Source organism: Schistocerca gregaria, chromosome 3 (assembly GCF_023897955.1).
Source record: "Schistocerca gregaria isolate iqSchGreg1 chromosome 3, iqSchGreg1.2, whole genome shotgun sequence".
Lineage (NCBI taxonomy): Eukaryota > Metazoa > Arthropoda > Insecta > Orthoptera > Acrididae > Schistocerca > Schistocerca gregaria.
In genome coordinates, this window is record NC_064922.1 from 256,634,150 (window position 1) to 256,660,352 (window position 26,203).

General features: G+C 40.9%; 1 protein-coding gene across 1 annotated transcript in view; it reads right to left on the bottom strand.

Annotated features, from left to right (window-relative positions):
* Positions 1-14,898: 14,898 nt before the first annotated feature.
* The window catches only part of LOC126354437 (protein fem-1 homolog A), a 53,242-nt gene continuing 41,937 nt past the window's right edge, over positions 14,899-26,203 (bottom strand). Inside the window, exons 4-5 of the mRNA XM_050004123.1 lie at positions 23,125-23,250; positions 14,899-21,144 (exon numbers count right to left, since the gene is read on the bottom strand). Coding sequence (XP_049860080.1) covers positions 20,920-21,144; positions 23,125-23,250 — 351 coding nt within the window. The 3' untranslated portion in view covers positions 14,899-20,919. The remainder of the gene's footprint in view (positions 21,145-23,124; positions 23,251-26,203) is intronic.

Consider the following 26,203-nt stretch of genomic DNA (forward strand, 5'->3'; position numbering starts at 1 on the left):
CATTGCTTTACAGATTTCATTTTTAATCAGTACATACTGAGAGAAGGTGTTATTTCCACAGCTTCCTGAAAACCAATGGATAAATCTGAAAATTATTCAATATTAAAAATCTCATACTGTACTACTTGATAATAGACTTGAGATGTACTTAATGATTAGATGATAAAACCAGTTGTAATACAGTATGAGTGAAATGAATAACAACATGTTATTTCAAACCAAGTAAAGAAACACAACATTAAAATATGTTTTCACAGAAAAAAATTCGTAGGAGCTCAATATACAAAGATGGCTAGATATCAATAAAAATAAATGCAAACATCTAATGCTAACAGGTAATGAAATACATTTACAGCAACACAAGATTTAAACATCTCGAATAACATAAAACTGCTATGGCAGAAAACCGAAAGGTAGGGGGTAATAAAAAGGAAACAATGAAATCCAAAAATGATAAATAACAGTGCAAAAAGTTGAGGGAATGAGGAATACTTAATTTCAAGTAGAGTGGCAGTATACCATGAGGGAGAACAAAAGATAGATCATAATACTGACTGCAGGTTTAACATCAACTGTAAATAAATAACAAGTTCGAGATGATACTGTTGTTTACTGGTTAGTGAAATCATCAGAAGATCAACATTAATTACAAAATTATTTGCACAAGATATCTGTATGATGTGGACAGTGACAATTGACACTGAACAATAAAAAGAGTGAGGTCTTTCACCTGAGTACTAAAAAGAATCCATTAAATTTAGATTAACAGTAAGTAACACAAATTTAAAGGTTGTCAATTCAACTAAATACCAAGGGATTACAGTCATTAACAACTTAAATTGGAACCATCAGACAGCAGATGTTGTGAGGAAGATGAACCAAACACTGCATTTTATTGACAGAACACTTAAAAGATGCAACAAATCTTCTAAGGAGACTGTGAACATTACATTTCTTCATTCTGAAGATGCAACAAATCTACTAAGGAGACTGTGAACACTACATTTCTTCATTCTCTGCTAGAGCGCTGCTACACAGTATGGGATGCTTACCAGGTAGGATTGACAGAGGAGATCAAAAAACTTCAAAGAAGGCAGCTTAGTTTGTATTATCACAAAATAGAAGGGAGAGTTACACAAGCTGGGCTGGTAATCATTAAAAAAAAGTTCTTTTTACTTGCAGCAAGATCTTTTCACAAAATTTCAGTCACAAACTGTCTCCTCTGAATATGAAAATATTTTGTTGTCCCAAACTCCAGAACCTAAACAGACCCGAAACACAGTCATGAACCTTTCCTCCAGAAGCCTTAGCCCCATGGAAATATCAGTCCTTACCAAAAGCCTCGGCTTTTGCCGCACTCCTGAATTAAATCATGCAGGACTTGTGAAAGACCTTCTCTCCCTCTTCCAGTCCTTACAGCGCAAAAAACATTTTTTCACCACCAACCCTACCCATCAGACTCAACCAAAGATCAATGCTGAACTCTGTGTGACTCAGTTCACTCCTCCATCCAACAGTGATACGCCCCTGCTGCCCCCAAATCACCGCCTGTTAATTTTCCAGACTTTCTTAACCTCAAACTTTGCCTCATCATCATTCCTCAAATCCTTCAACATGAAAACTAACCTTAAATCCACAGTCCACCATCTAAATACAGATCCCAAGCTTATAATCCTACCTGCTGACAAAGGCTACCCCACTGTTGTATTGGACAGCAAGGATTACCTGGCAGAGGGACTCTGCCAGCTGTCAGATACATCCACCTCCAAACCTTGCCACAATGAACCCGTCCCAGAAATCCAGCAGGATCTTCAGTCACTTCTCAAATCCTTAGGCCCATCCCAGAAAGTCTCCCCTGAGTCCATTTCTCTGCTCACCCCTACCACTCCCCACACTCCTATCTTCTATATGCTTCCTAAAGTCCATAAACCCAACCACCCAGAATGCGCCATTGTAACCGGTTACTGCACCCCAACTAAGAGAACCTCTGCTCTCGTAGACCAACACCTTCAACCTATTAACCGGAACCTATCCTCCTATGTAAAAGATACCAACCATTTCCTCCACTGACTCTCTACAGTTTCTGTCCCTTTAGCACATGGTGCTATGCTCATCACTATTGAAGCCAGCTCCCTTTACACCAATGTCCCTAATGCCCATGACCTTACTGCTATTGAACACCACCTTTCCCAATGCCCAACAGATTCCAAACCAACCACCTCCTTCCTAGTCACCATGACGAACTATATCCACTCCCACAAGTACTCCTCCTCTGGAGGTATTACCTACAAACAAATCCGAGGAACAGATATGGGCACCCACATGGCACCATCCTATGCCAACCTGTTCATGGGCCTTATAGAGGAATCCTTCCAAAACAACCAGAGTCCTAAACCTCTCACCTGGTTTAGAGTCACTGATGACATCTTTGCGATCTGGTTCGATGGTGAAGACGCCCTATCCACATTCCTCCAGAACCTCAAAAACTTCTCCCCCATGTGCTTCACCTGGTCCTACTCAACCCAGCAAGCCACCTTCCTAGATGTTGACCTCCACCTCAAAGATGGATACATCAGTACTTCTTTCCATATCAGACCTACGAATCACCAGCACTAACTCCATTTCGACAGCTGCCACCAGTTCCGTACCAAGAAGTCCCTCCCATACAGCCTAGTCAACCCATGGTCATCACATATGCAGTGAGGAGCAGTCCCTCTTAAAATATATCAAGGGTCTCACTAAAGCCTCCATAGACTGTAATTATCCTCCCAACCCTGTAGAAAAATAAATCTCCCATGCCTTATCTTTCCGGTCTCCCACCACCTCCCAAAGTCTCACTATCTGCCCACAGAGGAGCATTCCCCTAGTAACTCAGTACCACACAGGACTGGGGCAACTAAATTATATTCTCCACCAGCGTTTTGACTACCATTCATGGCCTTAAATGAGAAATGTCCAGCTCACTATCTTTCCCACCCCTTCCTCAGTAGTATTCTGCCGTCCACCGAACTTACACTATATACTCGTCCATCCTTACACAACCCCTGCTCCCAACCCCTTACCTCATGGCTCCAGACCTAGATGCAAGACCTGTCCCATACATCCTCACACCACCACCTACTAAAGTCCAGTCATAAACATCACCTATCCCATCAAAGTCAGGGATACCTGTGAAACCAGTCAGATGATCTACAGGATAAGCTGCAATCACTATGTGGGCATGACAGCCAACAAACTGTCTGTCTGCACGAATGGCCACTGTCAAACTGTGGCCAAGAAACAAGTGGAGCACACTGTTGCTGAGCACGCTGCTAAGCATGACATCCTTCATTTCAATGACTGTTTCACAGCCTTTGCTATATGGATCCTTCCCACCAACACCAGCTTTTCTGAACTGTGCAGGTGGGAACTTTCCCTGCACTATATCCTACATTCCCATAAGCCTCCTGACCTCAACCTTCTTTAGTTGTTGTCCTCACCCATCCAGCCCCTTCCCTGTTCCCATTCCAGTGCTGCACAGCCATCATTCCACCTTCACACCCAATCTTTTTACTTTTCTGCTAACCCTCCCCCCCCCCCCCCCCCCCACTTCCTGTCTAACCTCCTGACTGCACATAGCTGCCCAGTCCTCTCTCCACCTCATCCCTACATCCCTACATCCCAAGCAGCACTGCACTGTCCACCACCCCTACCTTGCTGTCCCTTACCCTCCCCACCCCAGCCTCCTCCTTACCCCCACCCAGTCATCACTCTCATCACACACTGGTGCTGTTGCTCGCAGTGTGGCTTGTTACCTGAGACAGCAGTTGTGTGTGTGTGTGTGTGTGTGTGTGTGTGTGTGTGTGTGTGTGTGTGTGTGTGTGTGTGTGTGTGACAGTCTTTCTGTTGTGCCTATCAGCATCTCCACTATATGGTGATTGGCAACTTTCCTTTTCACAATATTGTTACCTTTGGTTACAAGTCATTCATCAAACCCCTTACTTTGTTGTATTGTAGAATTTTATGGTTTCAGGTTTCTTCTTCCTTTATAGTGACTTCAGCATGCAGAGTACTCAGAAGAAAAACGTTTTTATACTTCTTTCCTTGGTATACAGTCATGGTGCTGTCTGGTGGTGGACCCTACTTCAACATTTGGCTTCCTTACCTCATCAGCAATTTCACAACGGATGTCGTTCATTGTACCAACAATTAAATGTTCTTGTCTTTGAACTTCATAGCAAGCTGGAAATATATGAGGAAGTTGGATGTTGTCACATTTCTTCCTTGATTCAGAAATGGCTCCACAAGATGCAGACGGTGTTGAATTTGTTTGCTGGTAGGCATTCAGCTCGGGTTGATTTTTCGTCAAATCAGAGAATGGTGAAAAGTCCTGATGTCTGTCATCCACAGACAAACCTTTCACACAAATGATAGGTGTCAATTTTCCCCAGTTTTCAAGTGACACGGTCCAATCATTATTTTCTAGTATCTTTTTCAGGAGACATAGCATTGCTTCGTCAAAGACAAGATGAAAAGCACCGACACAAAGAGATGTGTACTCGTTGGCAAATGTAAGTAGTGAAACCTCCTTTCTACTTTAGAATGAATGTTCCAGCCAGCCCTTCCAGAAGATGAAAAAGATCAGTATCTGAATCCTCCTGCACTAATTTCTCCTCACTGACATTGTCATCATCTTCACTTTTCTCTGATTCAAAATTTTTATCTTCGTTAGTAAAGTCTATTTCAGATTCGGCATCAGAACTCTCTAAGAGATGCAACATTTTTTCATCAGAATGTCTGCAGTTACGAGACATGTTTGATAATGTCTTTCATGGACAAAGAATATTACAAGAATGACACAATGTAATCTGTGGCTGACTGTAATGTCTGTGTGCCAAGATGGAATAGTGAGCAGTGACAGCTCTGCATGATTGCTGATTATTGCTTCTTCATTGTTGGATTATCTAGACATATTGAGAAGATAAATTAAATTAGTGTCAAATTGACCCCATCCACCATTCTAGTGTTACACAGAGCATAAAATGAAAGAATAAGCTTTATGAAACTAAAAAAATAACTTTATTGTGAAATGAAAATAATACCAGAATCAATATGAAGGCAGTATGTTACAAAATACAGTCTTTGGAATCAAAATCTGCTGCTGGGTAACATTCAGTGCCATACTGCTCCTCTCTGTACATGGTAAATACTTGAATCCTCATTGTTGTCCAAAAGGTAGCCAAGCCTGTCCATGGATGGTGGTCCTCCTGAGGCCATAAAGTGTGTAAGGAGGGTTGCTGTGACAAGACACTGCAGTTGTTTTCTGCTCCCAAGTATGCTCAGTTGAGGTAATTTCAGTAAATAACTGAGACCATTCCCTGTGACCAATTTTTGCCACTGTGAACAGCAATTTATGAGTACATTACCACCAGCCAACTGTACACAGCCATTGCCAAACTGTGGCCAAGAGCAGAAATGAGCAACCAATAGTGGAACACGGCAGTGAGCACAACCTGGTCAATTTCAGTGGCTGTTTCACAGGCCATGCCATCTGGATCCCCCCCCCCCCCCCTCCCCCAGCATGAGCTTTTCAGAACAATGAAGACAGGAGTTATTCATGCAACACATCCTTCATTCACATATTCCTCCTGATCCTCTACACCCAAACCCTCTCCCCTACAGTCTTCCCTTCTTGTTATATCATCCCCTCCCAGTCCCTTCTCCCATATCATCGTCATCAATGTGGGCTGCACAAAACCATTGGTTCTGATCTGTGTGTTGCATTGCCCATCACATACATCTGTTGTCTGTCTCTCCCTCCCATATTTGTATCTTGTACTCTTGCTGCCTCCCTCCAAGCCATATCAGCAACTCTTACCCTCCCTCCAGCTCCTTGCTTCTTTTCTCCCCGCACCCACTCCACCTGACCCAACCCTTTGCTCCAGTCTAGGTTCATAATTGGAGAGAAAGTGCACTGTATTGAACTGCACTGAGAATGCAGGTTTCCATTACACAGGCAGTTGTACACGGCCATTTCCAGTCATCAGAAGAGTATTAAGAAAGAGGTTTCTGATGGAAGGAGCACGAACTATGTACGACATAAGAATTGTGAAAAGCTTTGTTAGTTTATACAAAATTACCAAAAAGTGGCAGAAAATAATTAATGATGTCTCAGTTAAATAACAGCAGATTACATTTGTCAGAATTATTGTCTGTAATGAAAAATAGTAACTGTGATCAAAACCGACACTTACCGTGTTCAAAGTAAAGACAGTCTACAGCAACTGATTGTTTCACCATGTATGTCCACCAATTATGACAGCCTCAAACTGTTAATCATTTTGAAGGCTGGTGTGCTCTAAGTTAGGATGGCTGCCTGCAATGGAAACTCTCATATTGTGAAACCAAAACAACCTGGGAAGTGTACGATAATTGCCTCCACAAAGCCTACCTGGTGCCTAAGAGGGAGCCATTCTAGTCCTACAAGGATTCTCTCTAATGTGTTTTAAGTTCATAGGGGTTGAAAACCTTATGGGTGGGAATATATTTTATTAATGCAGTCAGTGAAACTAGAGTTTTATAGTAAGATGTGCACTATTAACAGTATGAGACGCTTCAGTGGTTCATAGGCATCGCGCCAGATAATGTTGTGAAAGCAGCACAATATTTCAAAGAGATGGCTGCTTGTCATCCACAGATGTTCACTGAGGTATTGCTGTTGTGGCTCGCCAATATATGTGCCGGCGTGCTAGAAAAGAATGATCATAGATGAATTCTAGAATATGTCAACATCCATACTCCCTGCTGCAGAAATGGCCCATGATCTTTGCATGCATAAAAATGAGCCATAAACTTTGCACACCAATGCAGGAAAAGCGCAGCCACAAGTCAAGGGCCCAACTAGCACATAGTCGAGGTGTTGGTGCCCAGCTTAATTGTCTTCAATTCCCCTGATTTGTTTATCTGTGGCAGATGATGCCGTAGTACTGCCGGTGCTGGTTCCCATGCTTTGCTACTGAAACCCCTGGTCTCTGTCAATCATGTCGTTAAGTATATATATTTCGACTACTTCTTTAATGGTGGAGGCAGATGATGGAATCTTCGTCTCTCTGTAGTTCATGCCTTATGTTCATTGCATTTACCTTTAGCACTGCAATACATATGGCGAATGTACAGTTTCCCAGACTGGCATGAGAGTTTATATATTCCTCATCTCCTTAGACTTAGGTTGTGTTTAATAGAATGCGGCATCATATGCACTCATGCTGGAGGGCAGAAGACACACTTTATTTGATGTTTCTTGAATAGCTTGCTGATTGTGAAGGATATGCCACCAACATACGGAGTTCTCTACTTGTTCTGGCTGTTCTTCAGGTTTAATTTGTGCTAATTGAAATGCATTTTGAATCAGCTTATCAGATTACCTGTTCTGGATAAACAGAACAAGGATGGCTAAGCTCTGATGATATGCCCTCTATATCTGAGAAAACTGTAGCCCTATGAAAAATAGTCTGTAATACACCACTGTGTTATAGGTCAGTGTGAATTGGTTCATGGAATACACTGTGACCTAGGCAACAGTCTTTTTTTCTATGAGCCAAGACATCTCAAATGGGAGGTCTTTTTTCTCCACTTCCAAGGTGAAGCAAGTGCTTCCAAAAATGACTGAAGTGTTGCGGTCCTATGTCATCATACCACAAAGGTATCGCCTACATATCTACAAAAATATATAGTTTTCAAAACAGCTGACTGATGTGCTTTGTCCTCAAGGTTTTCCACATAAAGGTTAGCTTTGCGGCCATGACTTTTCCTCATTGAGCATCCAAAGACCATGGCGTATTTCTCCGGCAGGGGGCTCTGGATGTTGATGTCCTCTGTGATTCATCGATGACATTATATCCCTACCTCTTAGTATCTGCACTTTTCTACCGAGCCAGCAGAACTACAACAGCAATACATCAGTAAGCACATGAAGGTGATGAGAAGATGTCTCATTGAAATACTGTGTGGCTTTCACAACATTATCTGTGACACCCTTGTATCACTGCAGCAGTTACAATGTCGAGAAGGTCTCAAATAGCACAATATAACGAGATATGTCAATAGAGGAGTATGGATGGAAGTGCCATTGTTTATTATTAGCAGGACACAATCCAAGTGTGGGGCGGGCAAGTTTATGCAATCTGTGAAAAGGCCAGTACTTATAACAACATATTTTCAAATTTGAGGTAAAAAGTGCACGTTAGCTGGTGAAAGATGAGATATTTTCATTGAAGGCTGTGAAACTGATGACAGTATAACAGCTGGCAAGACTAAACTTCGATATTCTCTAAGAATGGTAGTCTATCAGTGGCCAGTTTAACAGGAATTTTAAGAATTGAAAATTGTAATACAAGGTCTCAGAAGCAGCTATAAAAGTTCATAAATTTTGTAATTTTCTTTTTAAATTGGAGCTAAGGAATATGCCGACATTAGTGGAATTATAAGTCAAAGATCTTGTAAAATGCCCCTTACTACTTTCTCAATACTGAAGCATCACAGTATCAGTTTCCCTGTCCATGCTTACATTGAAAATACTTGAAAGTATATCAGAAAAGTTGAAGGAGCTCCACTAAGTCTGAGAAATTTCTAAAATACATCTGACGGATCAGGATTATATGGTTCTGAAAAGTTTGGTACCACTGTTCTTTTCCTTCTAATTTCTACCACTTCTTGGACTGGGGTGTAGAGCAGCTTCCTTTTACTGCAAAGAAGAAGAAGAAGAAGAAGAAGAAGAAGAAGAACTTTAAGTCAAAGCTGAAAATATATAGATGAATTGAAGGGGTGCAAAATGAGTGGAACATAGAGAAACCAAATGTGCCGAGTAGAAAGAACACCTCGGAATGAGACCAAAATGAGCCTTTCCAATTTCTCTGTCTCTTTCTGTTTTCACCTGCTGGACTGGGGTTTGGCATCCAATCAATGATAAGTTATTAGAGAAAGAACCAGTTCAAATTGGGAATGGATGAGGAAAAGAAATCAGCAATGTCCTTTTCAAAGGAACCATCCTGGCATTTGCTTAAACTGATTTAATGAAACCAATGAAAACCTAAATTTGTATATCGAGATGGGGATTTGAAGTGCTGTCCTTCCAAAAAGGAGTGTAGTGATGGGAAACAAGGAATCACAAAAATAATCAGTCTTCTTGTTTTCATGAAAATAATTATTTCTCTGATTATCGTGGTCCTTCAGGAATGAAGTTTATAAAAATGGCAATTACAAACCATTGCAAACATGAAACCACCCATACTTAGGATAAACTCCCTTGCAAAAAGTGAGTGAGAGCAGAAAGTATTCCTCTCTCACCAATCACCCCCCCTCACTCTTTTCCTCCTCCTTTTTATCTATATTCATTTAACTTTGGTACAAAAATTTGGAAAGTATTTGAACAATTTACTTTGAATTTTTATACAGTACTCAAATGGAAATTTGGATGGACACAGCTTATATATTTTAAATATACAAGGTGATTATAATCAAAGTTAACCTTTCAAAACGCTCTAGAAATAACAACACTGGTCAGAATCACGTCAAATTGCAATGGAATATTATCAGAGAAGGGGAAAAACGTATGGCAGAAAGAAAAATAGTGTGAAAATTGAACAATAGATGGTGCTGTATGTGTCAGAATACATAAATGAAAACTCCTGTCATGCGCATGATCCATTGAAGTTGGTATAAACACACCAGGTACACGGCTTTTCCTCAATTCACGTCTGTCACTTTCGTCATGACTGTCTCAATGCAGGAGTGTGCTCTGCTTGTTAAGCTGTATTACAAGAATGATTACACTGCACACATCACTCTGCAGAAGTTCTGGACATTGAAGGGTTTGGAAAAAAAAGGCGTTGGTTCGATGACTGCCATGGGTCTGGAGAAAAATTATTCAGAAATTCTAAAAGATGGGTTCTTTTCGTGTGCAACCTGGTACGGGGAGAAAAAAAACTGATTTGACATCATTGGAAGCAGTGGTCACAGCAATGCAGGAGAAGACGAGTGGTGGCCTGCAAACATGTAGTGCACAGAGAATTGCCCGAACATTGGACATACCCATGAGCACAGTTTGTAAAATCCTACGAAACATCCTTCTTTGCTATCCATTCAAAACTACCCATATGCACAAGTTGCTTCCTGTTTACCTGCCAGCAAGAGAGACCTTTGCTTTAGAATTTCTTGCTTGTGCATGGAAGTGGACAATGATTGTCCGTGAAAGATTTTGTGGACAGACAAAGCCCACTTCCATCTGACAGGATATGTTCAATACACAGAATTGTCGAATATGGGCAACAGAAAATTCACATGTAAATCAACCAGTACCACTTCATCCTAACATATTTCTGCTTGTGTCTGTATATGTACGTGTGTGTGTGTGTCAACATACCAACACTTTCGTTTGGTAAGTTACATCATCTTTGTTTATATATACTCTCCCATCTACTCGATCTCTCACTTCCAGCTCCACACCTCCCAAAACCTCAAAATTCTAATCAACACAATCTGGAACCACAACACCCTAATTCAGTAGTTAATCTTTCCTCCAAACCTCTCTCCCAATCCGAAACCTCTGTCCTATCCCAAGGCCTCACCTTCAGCCCAAGGCCCAGATTCAACCAAACAGCCCTCGTCAAAGATTTACTGTCCTACACTCGTACTCTCTGCTGAACATATCACTTTGCCATGAAGATAAATAATCCTAATCCTACTCCTAATGATCCAACTCCCCAAGACACTATCCAAATTGAACCCTGCCTGGAACAGTTCCGTCCTCTGTCACAGCGGGATCCACCTCCTCTTCCTCAAAATCACCCTCTCCAAACCTTCCAGAAATTTCTCACTTCCAGCCTTGCCTCTCAGTCCTCCTTGAAAAACCTTAATCGAACTCCCAACATCACCACTGCTGAAGCCCAGGCTATCCGTGATGTGAAGGCTGACCGAACCATCGTCATTCTTCCGGTGGACAAGGGTTCCACGACCGTGGTACTTGATCGTTGGGAGTATGTGACTGAGGGACTGCAGCTTTCAGACAACACTACATACAAAGTTTGCCAATGTAATCCCATTCCTGATGTCCAGGCGGAGCTTCAAGGAATCCTCAGAACCTTAGGCCCCCTACAAAACCTTTCACCTGACTCCGTCAACCTCCAGACCCCACCAACACCCCGCACCCCTACCTTCTACCTACTTCCTAAAATTTACAAACCCAATCATCCCTGCCACCCCAACTATGAAGGCAGTAACCAACTAGCTGGTTACCAAGCCCCCACAGAACGTATCACTGCCTATGTAGATCAACACCTTCAACCTATTACATGCAGTCTCCCATCCTTCATCAAAGACACCAACCACTTTCTCTAACACCTGGAATCCTTGCCCAATCTATTACCCCTGGAAACCATCCTTGTAACCATTGATGCCACTTCCTTATACACAAATATTCCGCACATCCAGGGCCTTACTGCGATAGAGCACTTCCTTTCACACCGACCACCTGCCACCCTACCTAAAACCTCTTTCCTCATTACCTTAGCCCGCTTCATCCTGACTCACAACTTCTTCACTTTCAAAGGACAGACATACCAACAATTAAAGGGAACAGCCATGGGTACCAGGATGGCCCTCTTGTACGCCAACCTATTTATGGGTCACTTAGAGGAAGCCTTCTTGGTTACCCAGGCCTGCCAACCCAAAGTTTGGTACAGATTTATTGATGACATCTTTATGATCTGGACTCACAGTGAAGAACAACTCCAGAATTTCCTCTCCAACCTCAGCTCCTTTGGTTCCATCAGATTCACCTGGTCCTACTCCAAATCCCATGCCACTTTCCTTGACATGGACCTCCATCTGTCCAATGGCCAACTTCACACATCTGTCCGCACCAAACCCACCAACAAGCAACAGTACCTCCATTATGACAGCTGCCACCCATTCCATATCAAACGGTCCCTTCCCTACACCCTAGGTCTTCGTGGCAATCGAATCTGCTCCAGTCCGGAATCCCTGAACCATTACACCAACAACCTGAAAACAGCTTTCGCATCCCGCAACTACCATCCCGAGCTGGTACAGAAGCAAATAACCAGAGTCACTTCCTCATCCCCTCAAACCCAGAACCTCCCACAGAAGAACCCCAAAAGTGCCCCACTTGTGACAGGATACTTTCCAAGACTGGATCAGACTCTGAATGTGGCTCTCCAGCAGGTATAAGACTTCCTCAAATTCTGCCCCGAAATGAGATCCATCCTTCATCAAATCCTCCCCACTCCACCAAGAGTCTCTTTCCGCCGTCCACCTAACCTTCGTAACCTCTTGGTTCATCCCTATGAAATCCCCAAACCACCTTCCCTACCCTCTGGCTCCTACCCTTGTAACTGCCCCCTGTGTAAAACCTGTCCCATGCACCCTCCCACCACCACCTATTCGAGTCCTGTAACTCGGAAAGTGTACACGATCAAAGGCAAAGCCACATGTGAAAGCACCCACGTGAGTTACCAACTGACCTGCCTACACTGTGAAGCCTTCTATGTGGGAATGACCAGCAACAAACTGTCCATTCACATGAATTGACACAGGCAGACAGTGTTTGTTGGTAATGAGGATCACCCTGTGGCTAAACATGCCTTGGTGCACGGCCAGCACATCTTGGCACAGTGTTACACCATCCGGGTTATCTGGATACTTCCCACTAACACCAGCCTGTCAGAACTCCGAAGATGGGAACTTGCCCTTCAGTATATCCTCTCTTCCCGTTACGCACCAGTCCTCAACCTCTGCTAATTTCTAGTTGCCGCCGCTCATACCTCACCTGTCATTCAACAACATCTTTGCCTCTGTACTTCCGCCTCGACTGACATCTTTGCCCAAACTCTTGGCCTTTATTTTATAAATGTCTGCTTGTGTCTGTATATGTGCAGATGTATATCTCTGTGTGTGTGTGTGTGTGTGTGTGTGTGTGTGTGTGTGTGTGTGTGTGTGTGTGTGTGTGTGTGTGTGCGCGCGCGCACGCGCGCGCGCACGCACTCATGCGCACAAGTGTATTCCTGTCCTTTTTTTCCCCCTAAGGTAAGTCTTTCTGCTCCCGGGATTGGAATGACTCCTTACCCTCTCCCTTAAAACCCACATCCTTTCGTGTTTCCCTCTCCTTCCCTCTTTCCTGATGAAGCAACCGTGGGTTGCGAAAGCTTGAATTTTGTGTGTGTATTTGCATTTATTTTTGTGTCTATCAACGTATCAACGCTTTCGTTTGGTAAGTTACACCATCTTTGTTTTTAGATATATTTTTCCCCACGTGAAATGTTTCCCCCCAAAATTCTTAACCAATTTACTTCAGATTTTTACATGATACTCAACTAAACATTCAGTCACACATAGGCTATGTATTTTTTCATACTCACTGCAGGAAAGAAAACTTTTGTGCTGTGTGGCGAAAATGCACAGTTTTTATTTTTCCTCACACTCAGTTTAAATTATGATATGACAACATGTAACTGATTAGGCAAATTGTTTCTTTCATATATATTCTCTCCCCTTGTACACATAGTTTTGGACGAAATTTGTATACACAACATTGTGATTTATGTTTTCTTCTTCGCCTTTGGTTTTACACGAAAAAGGAAAGCTGTGTTTATGGATTATGATTTGAATACTACTATAGGATCTGAATCATCCACAACTTTATAATCCTAACCATTCACAGACTGAAACTATGTGAAATTCTGTCACTGACACTACTATCCTCAATGATCCAGCAGCAGAAGAGGTGTGTCTCACGTGTCATATACCAAATGATTCCATCTGGTTAACTTATCCATTTTACATGACTTCAGTCCTCCATCAAGGTTTTGTTTGCAACAACAATAAACAAGGTTCAAGGTAAGAAAGAGGGGTAAGGCGAGAGAGGGGTAAGGCGAGAGAGGGGTAAGGCGAGAGAGGGGTAAGGCGAGAGAGGGGGAGGCGAGAGAGGGGGAGGCGAGAGAGGGGGGGGCGAGAGAGGGGGGGGCGAGAGAGGGGGGGGCGAGAGAGGGGGGGCGAGAGAGGGGGGGGCGAGAGAGGGGGGGGCGAGAGAGGGGGGGGCGAGAGAGGGGGGGCGAGAGGGGGGGCGAGAGAGGGGGGGCCAGGGAGGGGGGGCCAGGGAGGGGGGGCCAGAGAGGGGGGGCCAGAGAGGGGGGGCCAGGGAGGGGGGGCCAGGGAGGGGGGGCCAGAGAGGGGGGGCCAGAGAGGGGGGGCCAGAGAGGGGGGGCCAGAGAGGGGGGGCCAGAGAGGGGGGGCCAGAGAGGGGGGGCCAGAGAGGGGGGGGGCGAGAGGGGGGGAGGCGAGAGAGGGGGGGGGGCGAGAGAGGGGGGGGGCGAGAGAGGGGGAGGCGAGAGAGGGGGAAGGCGAGAGAGGGGAGGGAGAGGGAGGAGATGGGCATAGAGAAGGGGGTATGGAGTTTATGTTGTATATCCAATTCCCATACATATTTAGCAAATGCGAAGCCCTGCCGGGTTCACTAGTAATTTTATAATCTGCACCTCATTATTCAAGAAAAAGTAGTGCTACTAAATGTATTTTGCACTTCGCGTTCAAACAAAGCAATATTAAAACACGCCAGATGATATTACTTCGTGAGGAAATGAAGCTTTATTAACAATGGGCATATATATTTTAACTACTGTGAGTGGAAATATATTTCATCTTACTTATCGCCTTAAAAACTTATTTGTTCTGAAAATCTTAAACATTTTATTTAAAGAAAAAAACATTTAAACCCTTCCTGCAGGAATGCTTAGTATCATTATTGATTACTGAAATCTTCGTTCAATGCCAGTCAGTCAGTTTTCACTGAAAAATATACTTTTCATTCAAGGTCAGTATTAACATTATTTATTACAAAGTATTAAGAAAAGGTAAAACCAAAATGCTTTATTTAAGTACAACTATATGCTGAATTTTGTTTATGTTACACAGACATACAGTGACGTAACATTTACAGATATTAAACAGCAGGTAACGAAGTCAGCTAAAAACTTCAATGGTGTAGAGAATAACGATGACAATACGAAACTATTAGAAACTTTCACCTTATAAGCCACTAATTAATTTGTACAATTATCACAGATTCTAGTTAAAAGATACTGGCTGCTACCTGATTGTTGAACACACAGAACATTTACCCATACTTCTACGATGTTATAGCCTGTGTGGCTTCACCATAACAATGACAGAAGTGAAATTTCAGTACTGATACTTGGTGTAAAAAAAAACTTTATAAAGAATCACTGCAAACAAATATTTCCTGTGGTACTCACATCTCAAGCATAGTTTTCACTTTTTTCGGTCTACTAGCTGATCATTGAATCTAATCTTGATTTTCATTACATGTCAAAAGTTACAATGAAATTTGTTTCACAGTAAAGCAACAAAGATAAACTACAAACTTACTATAATGTAATGCTCCTCAAAAAAGGGAAAATTTGTAATTCTGTAGTATCATCATATTATTTTTGGATAATATTCGCAGAAAATATTACTCACAATCGTCAGTGGGTCTCTACAATTGACAAACTGTTACCAGTCTGTAAGTCAGCTCTGAATGATTTGTTTTACATTGAGAACTGTATTAACGTATTTGCTCTCCAACATATGGAATGCTGCTTTAGTTCAGCATTATCACCCCCACCACCCCCAAACCCAAGTTCTCTCATCAAGGGATTTGAGACCGGGGTGGGGGGGACTCCTCATGGATACATTGTAGTAAATGCATACTTCATTTCAGAGGGAAAAATTTCTTTTTAAAAGCAACCAGTCTTACTGTGATAGGAGGGAAGTATAGGAAACCTCAATACCAATTTTCCTCCAGACGTGCCCTGTTGTTCCACCTTTAGCAAGGTCCTGGGTCATTTCCTCCCATTTCATTTTTTAATAAGTTTATTTCCCCAAGTCTAAAAGACAAAGAAACCTATGATTCCAACAGCTAAAATTTTTGTCATTTCCTGTTTGTATCAGTATCCATTGCCTACTGATATGCAACAATATTTAGAAAGCATACTTTTAGGCACTACAGTAAATATTCAGTTGCAAATGATCCTATACAAAATTCTTGTGTTATCTCTATGTGGAATCACTTTCCCAGCTCTTTTTGCTTCACCCTTTTTGATTCACAAAGATTTGCATACCATCATTTCACCCTTTGTACTTCTCTGTCTGCTAAAATATATATCAATAAGTAGTTGCTGTTTAACACTAGCTCCCTTACTGATTCTCACTGCATATTAGTATTTTCAACAGGGTGGAAAAATATGTAAAATAGGGAAAAACGACCACTTACCTATGGAGGATTGGAAAAAGGTAACACTAGCTTACAAGCTCTTACTCTTTTTATGGTAGGATTACACACATTAACACACAAACAACCGCACAGACACTGAAACCACCTCCTCCACTCCCCTGTCTGCATGTGTGTGTGGGGGGTCATCCTACCAGAAAAAGAGCAAGAACTTGAAAGCTGGTGTTAAACATTTTCTGTTGTGTGTTTTGTGCACTATGCACAAATCCTCTATAAGAATGCCGTTGCCTTTCACTTATTTTAAGTATTTTTATCAGATTAGCTTTGCTTAACCCTCTTGTTTCATCCTTTGCTAATTATCCTCCTCTGCTGCACTGGTCACATCATAGTTATACAGAGTACTCAAGATAAGCAAGCCCCCGAAAGTGGCAGTATACAGATCTACATAGCTAAATTGTGAGTCATTGTCCAGTGTTAAGTCCCAAACCTCTTTCTGTCTTGAGGACTAGTAACACATGGGACCTGTTTATGATGTTGGATCTGTTAAAATTGGGCCCTTAGGCTTGCAGTTATTTCTCACGGGTGTCTGCTAAATTTGAACACTAAGTCTTTGAAATTTGTATTGTTGCAACATAGTCCTAATTACAACAACACGTATTCATAACAAACCTGCAAGGAAACAGAATGGCTGGTGACTACTTGTCTTGAACAGGTAAGTACTGCCAATAGACATGTGCCTATCAAATTTCACTTGCTGAGTGGCCACTTTGTCTTTCTGTAGGTTTTCATTATTCTCAGCTGAATTTTCCTTTTAATATAATGCATTCATAATATTCATTTCCACTGTATACTTGCGGTGTAGGCTGTTGGACAAGGATACAACAGTAAACTTTTCCATTATATGCTCACCCAGGTAAGGTTTGCTATTGCTTTTCCAGAAACTGTCACACAAACAGCAGAAAACCAATTATCTGCATGAATTCATTAGTGGTCAGTGAGGATGATTTGCAAACTCTTATCAGTTTCAAATACTGATGAGCCTTAAGAGGAAAAGACATCCACAGTAATATTATTCCTAGGAAGAGTATATACACCTCTAGTTACAATGTAGATGCAAAAGCTGAAGCTCAGCGATCTGGAAGTAAGGCAGTTACGCATTTCAATATTCAAATATTTTGACTGAATTTCTTTATAAGAGATGAGAATACATAACACTTTAGGGCAAGATGGTTGGCAAGAGGACAACTCAGTGCATAAAGATTTGTATTTACATGCCTAGGGACCAGAAAATGTAGCATCTGTTTTTGACAAAATCTGCATCTACTTGTGGCCAAATTTGCATCTATTCTTTTTTGTTTTTAGATGATTAGATGCACTAATTTGAAAAGTTATAAAAAATGCCGAGTGGGAACTTTTTGATTAGATTGTTTGCTTCTGGAAAAATGTTCAACACCTTTTTGTTCCAAAATGGCCTTTGTTTTCTTGATTTGGCAGTATTTAAGCTTTCAGGAATGATAGTTCTGTTGAGGAGCAGCAGCATTTTGCTGCCAGTGAACTGAATGTGTCACCAAATTAAGGGGTTTCTGGACATTACTTGTATTTTCCTGCCCAATTCAATGATTACAAAATCTGCAGACTACTGATTTCGACTTCCAGTGGGCATTCATAGCTGCGAGACCCACTCTTGATAACACTACAAATTGAACTGACAAGGTATTTGGCATAGAAGTAGACCTGAACGTACTGTAATTATATTTTTATGTTAAGGGAAGGATTTTGCCAGAGTCAAAAATAGTTAGAGATTTCATTTTCCAGTTGCTATAGCGCAGAGTGTGGACATTATTGGCTATAGTGGTAGATAGCCACAAATGTAAACAAACTAGAATGTTGTGCCAGACAGAAAGGGAGAGGTGCAGGGAAACAAGCCCCACCTCCGTTTAGCAGGGTAGCAGCCTGAAGCAGGAATGACACATTGTTATAGGGATCGCTGATCTCTTCTGGTGTTGTAATGGTGATAATTGAAATCTGTGATAGACCAGGATTAGTTGCTTCACTGTTTCAAAATAAGGAAAGAAAACCACGAACAAGGCATTTCGGAATGGCTATGCACAATTGCTTGTTGAGGTTAAGACTGAATTGCTAACAAAGTAGTTCAGGCCTGACTTCTAGTGATGTTTGAGTTTCCACATTATAACCATCTTTTGATCTTTGGCTAACAAACAAACATATGCATTTTTTTGTTGTTGTACAATGCTAGGTGCCACAGCTGAGTACTACTATGTTGCATTACGTAGTGTGTATCTTCAATAGACCACACAATTGGCATGGTGCCAGGTCACTGTGTGCATTGATACACTGTTGCACTCTTACACTTTTTACTTTGCAAACACCTTCTTATGCACTTTATCTTCCCAAAGTGGGCTTCGCCAGATGATGTACAATACCAGTAACTGAAAATTGGACTTTGATATTTATATGCAGAAAATAAAGTTATTTCAAACTATCTCTGATAAAATAGTGCGTACGGATAAAATTTTCTAAGAAATAGTGTCTATTAAATAATTGTGTTTTCGCATTTTAAGGCAGAATTTCTGTCTATTTCGCATTTATCACAAAATGCAAATTTTTCTGGTCCCTATACATGCAACTGATAATTACAGATAGTATTTTATATTCTTATCAGCTGACATGATGCAGCAGTTGATGCAGTCCACTTATTTCTTCTCATTTTAGGCAATTGAGGTGAATGAGTAATTTCACTGAGAAGCATCCGATTTTTAAGGCATTTAACATGTCGATAATGAGTCACTATGTATGGCTATTTTTAGGGCTTCAGTGCCAACACAAAAAATCTGCCTGTTATGAATGGAGCAGAAAACTGTTTGCAGTGACATGAAAAATAATTATTACAAAACAGTCTGTTCTTAATGCTTAAGAAAGCATATTGCAAACTACAAATGGTCTGTAGTGAAAGAAAAAGGAGTAGTAAAAGCAATAAACAAACAAAACAACATAAAAACCTATTTAACAAAAAATGAAACCAAATAATTAGCTGTATTTAGTTACTGCAAATAACTTTTCAATAATTACATTTCTTTTGTGTTTTTAGCTGCGTATATCTACTCTGACTTCAGATAATGCATTCAATTGCTAATACTGTTTGCCTTAATTCAGATTCCTAGACAACACAATGCAAACATTATACATATCTCCACTAATTACCGTTTCCACTCAGTGAATATATGTTTAATGTGAAAACCTGTACTTTATACTAAAATATGCCAGAGACATGGGCATCCATGAACTACAAATGGGCAGGAGGCAAGAAAGGCCGAGATAAAAAAAAGAGTAAAAGAAAACAAGTAGACACATAAACATCACATTGTTACTCTTAATATCACTGAACTAACCACAAACAATAAATCATTCGAGATTAAATCAAATTAAATTAAACTACTTAACACACATGTGAAAATGCAAAAGCATATAATATTATGTAGGCAAGTACTGCTTCCAAATAAAGCAAATCTCTCACTATCTGTCTATCTGCAATATTACATTTATATGTGACCTAGAAGACCCTAATTCATCAGTGTTCAAAATGAAACATTTTCTGAAAAAATGTAAATGAATATCAAATTAACATTCTGCTATATTGGTAGACATGTAAAAACAACAGTACTCTGGTAAAAGAGCGAATGACAGATTAAAAAATTCAATTTGTGAAATTCACAAATTATTTCATTCATCAATTTCTACAAAATAGTTAGCTTTTCAGGTACATGCACAACATATTTCATTTTTACCAGTTCCTGAAATATTAATGGTGAATAGGAACAATGCCTCATTCAAACAAAATACAGAAACCATGTATATTCATATTTTCATATTAATTAATTGCTAAATGTTTGTAACCAAATCTCCAAATCAGAAAATTGATACACTGACAAGACAGCCAAAAGTAACAGAAATGACACTGTTGACACTCGTGTTCTTTTCAAAATTGCCAGCTTTACACTGAGTATTGCAACTCTGATTTAATCTTTCAAAAAACTTATTACATAAGTTTCTGTCCTGTGACTAAATACTAGCATATATGTACAGTATATAAAACCACACTTATTCAATATGAAGAATGTGGTTTTACTGTGCACAGAGTGGTAGTCATGAGCAAATGGCACATGTACTGCACTTAGATTCAGTACCTACACACTAAGACACCCTCATGTTAACAGCTGTGCAGACCACTGTACCTAATAAAAGAAATCCGAAAATCGGCATATCACATAGAAGTTTTGGGTTAATAACCCTTACCACACTAAATTTTACAACTTTTGTTTCTAACAATAAGGCTGTTTGCTAACAGCAATAACTGAAAGCTCAGACCATTACTTTAACTAGAAACTAAGCATGAAGATTAATGCACAGTGTCATATTGTAAACACAATGTGAGCCATTAGCCATTACTAGCCTTTGTAAGTCAGGTGACATTAGCACCACACTAACATAATCCAATTAAAACACACACTCACACACACATACACAATCTGCAAAGCAACTGCTCAAGTGAAAGCACTGCATCTGAGAAATTTCAGGTTTCTAGGTTAGCCATGTCTATGTAGTCTATGTAAATCATTTCAAGGTTCATGAAATCGAACAAAGTCAACCAGAGTGACTGGTATCTGGCCTTTGTAAGGAATTTTGTACTTTGCAACAGCTGTAGCTGCCATACAACGCAATGTGATATAGTTCACCAAATGAACGTTGTTCAGAGGATTCACAGCCACAAAAACAGCAGGAGAATCACCAGCTCTATTTGGTGTGTCCAAATGTGCTCCATGGTCCAGCAGAAGCTGTACAAGCTGCAAATAAAATAGTAGTTAGATAGTACACGAAGAGCTAGAAAACTTATCATGCATAATGAACATACAATTAGATTTTATATCCAGAATTCATTTGAAATTCTGAAAAGCACAGTTGCTACTCACCATATACTGGAGATGCTGAGTCACAGATAGGCACAACAAAAAGGCTGTCACAAAATAAACGTTGAAGGCATTATCTACAAACAAATCTAGGGTACAGCTATGGGCATCCGCATGGCGCTATGCAATGCCAGCCTATTCATGGGCCATCTACAGGAATTATTCCTAAACACCCAGAATCCTAAATCCCTCACCTGGTTCAGGTTCACTGATGACATCTTTGCGAACTGGATCGAGGGTGAGGACATGCAATCCACTTTCCACCAGAATCTTAACAGCTTCTCCTTCATTCGCTTCACCTTGTCCTCCTCAGCCTAACAAGCCACCTTTCTAGATGTTGACCTCCACCTAAAAAAGGCTACATCAGTACATATCAAACCTACTAACCACCAGCAGTACCTCCACTCTGATAGCTGCCACCAGTTTCATACCAAAAAGTCCCTTCCATAAAGCCTAGCCACCCATGGTCGTTGTATCTGCAGTGAAGAGCGATCGCTCTCAAAATATACCGAAGGTCTCATTGAGGCCTTTACAGACCATAATTATCCTCCCAATCTTGTACAAAAAATATCTCCTGTGCCTTGTCTTTCCTGTCACCCACCACCTCCCAAAGTCTCATTGTCCAACCACAGAGGAGCATTCCCCTCGTAATTCAGTACCAAACAGGACTTAGCAACTGAATCACATTATCTACCAGGGTTTTGACTACCTCTTTTCCCGCCCACTATTCTTCCCACAACCTCCCACAGTGGTATTCCACTGTCCACCAAACCTAAACAATATACTCGTCCATCCCTACATAGCCCCTGCTCCAACTCCCTACTTCATATCCCTGTAATAGACCTAGATCCAAGACATGTCCCCTACATCCTCCCACCACCACCTACTCCAGTCTGGTCACAAACATCACCTATCCCATCAAAGGCAGGGCTACCTGTGAAACCAATCAGATGATCTACAAGCTAAGCTGCAACCCCTGTGCTGCATTCTATGTGGGCATAACAATCAACAAACTGTCTGTCTGCACGAATGGCCACCGACAAACTATGACCAAGAAATGACTGGACCACGCTGCCCAACACAAAATTCTTCAATTCGATGACTGCTTCACAGACTGTGCCATGTGTATCCTTCCCACCAACAACAGCTTTTCTGAATTGTGCAGATGGGAACTCTCCCTGCAATATATCCTATGTTCTCATAACCCTCTTGGCCTCAACCATCATTATTCATTGTCCTCACTCATCTAGCCCCTCTCCTGTCCCCATTCCAGTACTACACAACCCTCTATTCCACCAAGGCACCCATCTTTTTAATTCTTTTCTGGCACGCCCCCTCCCCGCCACCCTCTGTCTAACTTCCTGACTGCACCTAGCTGCACTATCCTCTCCCCACCTCATCCCTGCATGCTCCCCAGCAGCACATCCCTCCTGTCCCCAACCCCTATGCTGCTGTCCCTCTCCCAGCCAGTTGCCTCTTCCATCATGCACTGTTGCTGCTGCTTTTAGTGTGACTTCAGTTGCCAAAGACTGTGGTCATGTGTGTGTGGGCTGCATTTGCGTGTGTGACTGTGTGTGTGTGTGTGTGTGTGTGTGTGTGTGTGTGTGTGTGTGGGCTGCATTTGCGTGTGTGACTGTGTGTGTGTGTGTGTTGCCCCAAAAGCATATTTTGTGACAGTCTTTTGTTGCAGCTATTTGCGACTCAGCATCTCCACTGTATGATGTGTAGCAACTATCCTTTTCATAATATTGTTACATACTACCCTGGATTTTCCATTGTTCATTTGAAATTCATTATTTATTGCATTGATAGTTTGACTTATAGTATGATGATATGCAACACAAAGCATCAACTTACTGGGCTGTAGAAATTATATGGATTTGCTGCTACATGAAGTGGTGTTGATCGTGATTCATTTCTAGCATTCACTGGTGCACCACAATCAAGAAGAAGTCGTATAACTTCCATATTAGGAAATATCATCTGAAAACAGATGATCGGAACCCTTTCAAGAACAGTATACATACACTATGAACACCAATTAAAAATAATACAAAATCATACAAAATTATCTAGAGTATATTTTTATGGAATATACAGTAACACACTATTGACTAATTAAAAGCTAGTACGATAAGGTGAAAATAAAGTTCAAATGGCTCTGAGCACTATGGGACTCAACTTCCGAGGTCATCAGTCCCCTGGAACTTAGAACTACTTAAATCTAACTAACCTAAGGACAACACACACACCCATGCTCGAGGAAGGATTCGAACCTGCGACCGTAGCGGCTGCGCGATTCCAGACTGTAGCGCCGAGAACCGCTTGGCTACTCCAGCCAGCTGAAAATAAGGCTCCTGGTTTTTGGGTGACAAGAAAAATGTCAAATTTCTCTGAAGAGGACAAGCCCAGAATTACAGGTACATTCCTGACTTGCACTGAATTTAATTCACTGCAGATCACAGCAATTAATTAATTATAGCATGCAGCAGTAAACACACACACACACACACACACACACACACACACACACACACATATGTACAGTTTATAAGCAAATACATGAAATCAATTTGTGAGAGTGCTATGTGAAACTATCTGCACATTTCCAAATGCAGAAAAAGAAACTTACTACAAGTGGTTTTAATTATCCCAAATGACTTTATATTACTAACCATCCACAAATTGTATTCCTTCATACTGTGATGGGAACATACATGGTGGTAAGAAAATAAAACACTATACTTGTCCAGGGAAAAACCAGGTAAATCTTATCATATTCATGATTATTGTGCTCCTCCTAAATCACTTCTGGTATAAATAAAGGGCAGTTCTATAAATATCAGGTAAACAGAGTAAAAATGATAAACATATGAAGTTAGCATGGATCGTATGGTTGACTGTGGTGGGAAAAACACACCTTATTTCAATCTGCCAGATAGTCTGGAGTCACAAATGGCAGCCTCAACCAGAACAGAGGGAATACAGAACACATTAATTTAAAACTCTAGTCTAAAGTGCCCATAGAAATTTCATTACATAAAACTCAGGTTGGGTGGTTTGACAGCCTTGGACTCCTGCTGCAGACACAGTAATGGACCTGTTTCTTTTGTCTGCTCCTCTTATTTGCTTCAATACATGACACATTCTTGATCTCTCAAATTTCCTTGATCATTTTCTTCTCAGCAAGCAAACTGAAGAATCCCAACTTCAGATGGTGTGACTCTTTAGGACCGCATTTTTAAGCAGATACAGCTTGGTTCAATACTACTGGAAATAATGGGAAAATTGACTATCACACATTCACCATGCCTTTTAACATACATTAACCTCCTATATTTGTCCTTTAATTCACCAGTGCCTAAATCAAGTTAAGTTCCTGTAAGTCATCCCTCTACACTAACATTTATTAACAAAATTAGGAATTAGCGTTAGTTCACAGTTTACACCAGTATAAATTGACCTGATGTGGTAGCTCCCCTTAGCAAAATTCCAATTCACATCTATTTCACTGCCTTTAAGGTTCTTCTTTGTACATAGAAAGGTGAAAACTTTCCTAATATACTTGCTCTCTTCAAGATAAAAACAAATTCTGACAACTGATCTGTTCTGTCCTTAGTGATATATGTAGTGCATCAACAACAAATGGAATTTCTCCAAAACTATTAAAATACTACCTACTATGAAAGATGACATGTTGTGGGCTTCATGTTATTCCATCCTGTGCAAGCCTCTGCATCTCCAAATAGCAATTGCAGCCTACATCCATCTGAATCTCTTTACTGTATTCGTCCCTTGCCCTTTGTCTCTTTCTACACAAGCCCCCTCCCCACACATGCCCCTTCAATACTAAGCTTATGACCCCTCGATGTTTCAGAATGTGTCCTATCAACTGGACCCTTTTTAATCAAGCTGTGCCAAAAATTTCTTTTCTCCCCACTTCTATCCAGCGCCTCATCATTACTTGCATGGTCTACTCATTCAATCTTCAGAATTCTTTTGAAACACTTCTGTTCTCTTCTTGTCTGAACTGTTTATCGTCCATGTCTCACTTCATACAAGGCTACACTCCAGACAAATACCTTCTGAAAGACTTCCTAACATTTGCATCAATATTTTATGTTAACAAATTTCTCTTAAGAAACATTTTTCTTGCCATCGCCAGTGTAAATTTTGTATCCTGTCTACTTCAGTATCATCAATTATTTTGTTGCCCAAATATCAAAACTCACATACTACTTTTAATTTCTCATTTCCTAATCTAATTCTCTCAGTATCACATGATTTAATTCTACTGCACTCCCTTACCCTTGTTTTCATTTTGTTGATGCTTACCTTATATCCTGCTTGCAAGACACTGTCGACCCCATTCAATTACTCTTCTAAGTCCCAGATTTACAACATCATTTGCACACCTCAAAGTTTTGATTTCTTCTCCCTGAACTTTAATTCCTTCTCGAAATTTTTCTTTAGTTTGCTTTACTGGTTGCTCAATGTACAGATTGAGTAACACTGGACATAGGTTACAATCCCCTCGATCTGTTCTCGACAACTGCTTCCATTTCATGCCCCTCAACTCTTACAACTGCCGCCTAGCTTCTGTAAAATTTGTAAATAATCTTTCAATCCCTATACTTTACTACTGTTACCTTCAACATTTCAAATAGTGTATTCCATCCAACATCAAAAGCTTTACTGTAGTCTACACATGCTATAAATGTAGTATTGCCTTTCCTCATCTTCTTGCAGGGACAGTATACCTTATGCATTCCTGCATTTCTCCAGAATCCAAACTGATCTTCCTCGAGGTCAGCTTCTACCAGTTTTTGCATTCTTCTGAAAACAATTAGCATCAGTATTTAGCAGGCATGACTTATTAGACTGACAGTATGGTAATATTAACTCCTGTCAGTGTGTCCTTTAATTGGAATTATTA